Source organism: Sinocyclocheilus anshuiensis, unplaced genomic scaffold, assembly GCF_001515605.1.
Source record: "Sinocyclocheilus anshuiensis isolate Anshui unplaced genomic scaffold, SAMN03320099.WGS_v1.1 scaffold1297, whole genome shotgun sequence".
Taxonomy (NCBI): domain Eukaryota; kingdom Metazoa; phylum Chordata; class Actinopteri; order Cypriniformes; family Cyprinidae; genus Sinocyclocheilus; species Sinocyclocheilus anshuiensis.
In genome coordinates this window covers 8,991-12,590 of record NW_015548271.1, presented here as the reverse complement: position 1 = coordinate 12,590, position 3,600 = coordinate 8,991, and the positions used below count along the sequence as shown (strand labels likewise).

Below are 3,600 nucleotides of genomic sequence, written 5' to 3'. Positions count from 1 at the left end.
TATCAGCTGTTTGGACTCATTCTGACGGCACCCATTCACTGCAGAGCATCCATTGGTGAGACACTGATGCAATGCTACATTTCTACAAATCTGATGAAGAAACAAACTCATCCACATCTTGGATTGTCTGAGAGTGAGGACATTTTCAGCAAATGTTCATTTTTGGGTGAACTATTCCTTTAAATATATATTTTAAGCCAAACCCAAAATCCATTGCAATGAACCAAATGGATAAATTGTGGGAAGTGTTGATTCTAAATGTATTTTATTCAGTACGGAGAAGAATTTTTTTTAAAAGTCACTAGAGCTGAAGGTAGTTACTGGAACAGAGCTTATATGTGACCCTGGAGCACAAAAGCAGTCTTAAATCGCTGGGGTATATTTGTAGAAATAGCCAACAATACATTGTATGAGTCAAAATGATAGATTTTTCTTTTATTCCAAAAATCATTAGGATATTAAGTAAAGATCATGTTCCATGAAGATATTTTGTAAATGTCCTACTGTAAATATATAAAAACTTAATTTTTGATTAGTAATATGCATTGCTAAGAACTTCATTTGAAGAACTTTAAAGATGATTTTCTCAATATTTAGATTTTTCTGCACCCTCAGATTCCAGATTTTCAAATAGTTGTATCTCAGCCAAATATTGTCCTATCCTAACAAACCATACATCAATGGAAAGCTCATTTATTGATGATGTATAAATCTCAATTTCAAAAAAATGACCCTTATGACTGGTTTTGTGCTCCAGGGTCACAGTCTGATTTAGTTGAGGAAGGTAATGTCCTCACCTCGCTGTTGGAGGATCTGCGCAGGGTCCAGGGGATCTGTAGGATGTGCAGCGTCCCGAGACGGTCTGAAACCGCCAGAAGATGCTGCTTGGCTGTGGAGAGAAACGGGAGGCGTTAGCATCTGACCCCTGTGCTTCACGTCAGCAGACGGGTGTCTGTCTTACAGGAGATGCTGCTGGTGCTGATGCAGGTGACGGCGGTGCTGCTGATGTTCTGGCTCTGCGAGGGCTCGTGGCTGTTTTGCAGCAGGTCCCACACCTCGATGCTTCCGTCCTCCTTCCCGATGAAGAAGACCGCCGGCCGGGACAGGGACCAGTGACCCACCGTACGCAGCATCTTGGAGCAGGCCGACATGAGGATTGGGCCGCTCTGCAATGGGGAAAAAAGAAAAACCAGGTGAGACAGAATCATACCGCACATGCTCAACTGTATCTAACTTATTCTCTTATAAGTATGTTTTTAAATTTATTTACAAATAAACACATAAGGTTATGTTTTATAACAGGATCAGTTATAACAGGAAAATAAAAAAAAAGTCAATGACGTAATGAAGGCAAAACGGTTATTAAAAGTGATATAAAAAAGGAGAGAAATTCATATGAATTTGAACCTGGAATATTGATGAAACTAAAATATTTTGATTTATTTTAAATAAAATATTTCATGTTTTTAGTGTGTGTTTTATTTTGATTGTTTTTATTTTAAAAGTATTTTTTTGTATTTGTTTCAAATACAACATCTCATCATCTGTTTTTAGTTTAAGTATTTATTTATTTTTTATTTATTTCAAGTACAATATTTCATATTATTTTATTTTATTTCATTTGATTAATTTTATTTGAAAAAAAAAATCGCTTTTTATTTCATATTTATATTTTCTGTTTTATTTTGATAAGTATTTATTTAATTTTTTTATTTATTTAAAAATATTTCATATTGTTTCATTTAGTTTTTATTTTACAATTATTTTTTAAAATTTATTACGGGGAAAAAACAAATAAAAATAAAATATTTAACCTTTTTATTTATTTATTTTTTTAGTGATTATTTTTTATTTTAGAATAATTTGTTTTCATTTTACATTTTTGTGATGATGACATTTTTTCTTTATATGTATGTATGGGGAAAACAGCTAAATAATTCACTTGTATGGAAACTAAAATGTATTTAACGTAAAAAAATAAAATTGTAAATTCATATACATTTGAACCTAAAATATTGATGATATATTAAAGGGTCTATAAGAAGATTATTGCTAGTAAAATGCTGACTATATAAACAGCTGAATCAGTTCAGCTTTAACAGGTGATTAAAGTGTAACTGTTGTTTATATAGAACACAGGTGTGTTTTTCTTTGATTTCATCTGATTTGAGTTTGAGCGTGTGATCCTGTCGTGACCTCACCGTGACCCCTTCCTTCCAGATGGCGAAGCTGAAGCTGCTGACCGTCAGGATGATGTCCCTGAAGAACGGAGAGCGGCTGACGGTGTTCACCAGAGTGTCGTGTACGAGGAGCCGGTGGATGGGTTTAGTGCCTGACAGAAAACACGCCAAAAACTCAACTTCTGCACGATACATATGTGACCACAAAACCAGTCATAAGGGTCAGTTTTTGAAATTGAGATGTATACAACATCTGAAAGCTGAATAAATAATCTTTCCATTGATGTATGGTTTGTTATGATAGGACAATATTTGGCTGAGATACAACTATTTAAAAATCTGGAATCTGAGGGTGCAAAAAAATCTAAAAGTAAAAGTAAATCTAAAATCTAAAGTTGTCCAAATGAAGTTCTTAGCAACGCATATTACTAATCAAAAATTAAGTTTTGATATATTTACGGTAGGAAATTTACCAAATATCTTCATGGAACATGATCTTTACTTCATATCCTAATGATTTTTGGCATAAAAGAAAAATGGATAATTTTGACCCATACAATGTATCAATCACATTTACACACTGCCTCCGAAACTTTCGTCCATATAAAAATAAAAAATAAAAAAAACGGACCAGGTTCGATTTTCTGAGTTTTCGCATCCATGGCAAGCATTTTGATAGGAAAGAATGACGAATATGAAAAAAAAAACACATATGAAATTTTCATTTTTGTGCAAGGACCTTAAGATCATAATCATATTAACAATAAACCCCATAAGGCAAATGGTAGTTCACCCAAAAATGATCATGTTGATCCAAACCTGTGTGACTTTCTTCTGTAGAACATGAAGTATATTTTGAAGAGCGTTCAGGTCTAAACAGTATTGGACCCCACTGACTTTCACTGTATGGACAAAAACACTGAGACATTTCTTAAAATATCTTCTTTATGTTCCACAGAAGAAAGGATGATTAAATGATTATCCGTTTTGGGTGAATTGTCCCTTCAGTGGAAGCCTACAAAGACAATCCCAGAATGCACTGCGACAAGATCAGTGCAAAAAGTCGATTGAAAATGTTGTTTATTAATATATTTCAATAATGAGATATATTGATAAAAATAGTGCAATCAAATTAAAATTGTGTGTACTGTCAGATTTCCTATTGAAAAGCAAATAAATAATTAAATCATAAAAAAAAAATTTCAAATAATAAAAAAAAATAAAAACATTTTAAAAACTATTTATTTTATTTTTTATTTATTTTAAATGAAATATTTAATATTTGTAGTATTTGATTTAGTACTTATTTTAACTTTAACTTATTTCAGATAAAGTATTTAATATTTTTAGTCATTTTAATTTTGATTAATTATATTTCAAATTATATATAAATTATATATAATTATATTATAATATATAC

General features: G+C 31.6%; 1 protein-coding gene across 1 annotated transcript in view; it reads right to left on the bottom strand.

Moving 5' to 3' along the window:
• Positions 1 to 3,600, bottom strand: part of LOC107655742 (WD repeat-containing protein 63-like) — a gene marked incomplete at its 5' end in the record, with an annotated part of 15,758 nt that overhangs the window by 3,446 nt on the left and 8,712 nt on the right. Inside the window, 3 exons of the mRNA XM_016443314.1 lie at positions 798 to 889; positions 962 to 1,166; positions 2,202 to 2,332. Of these exons, the coding sequence (XP_016298800.1) occupies positions 798 to 889; positions 962 to 1,166; positions 2,202 to 2,332 (428 nt within the window). The remainder of the gene's footprint in view (positions 1 to 797; positions 890 to 961; positions 1,167 to 2,201; positions 2,333 to 3,600) is intronic.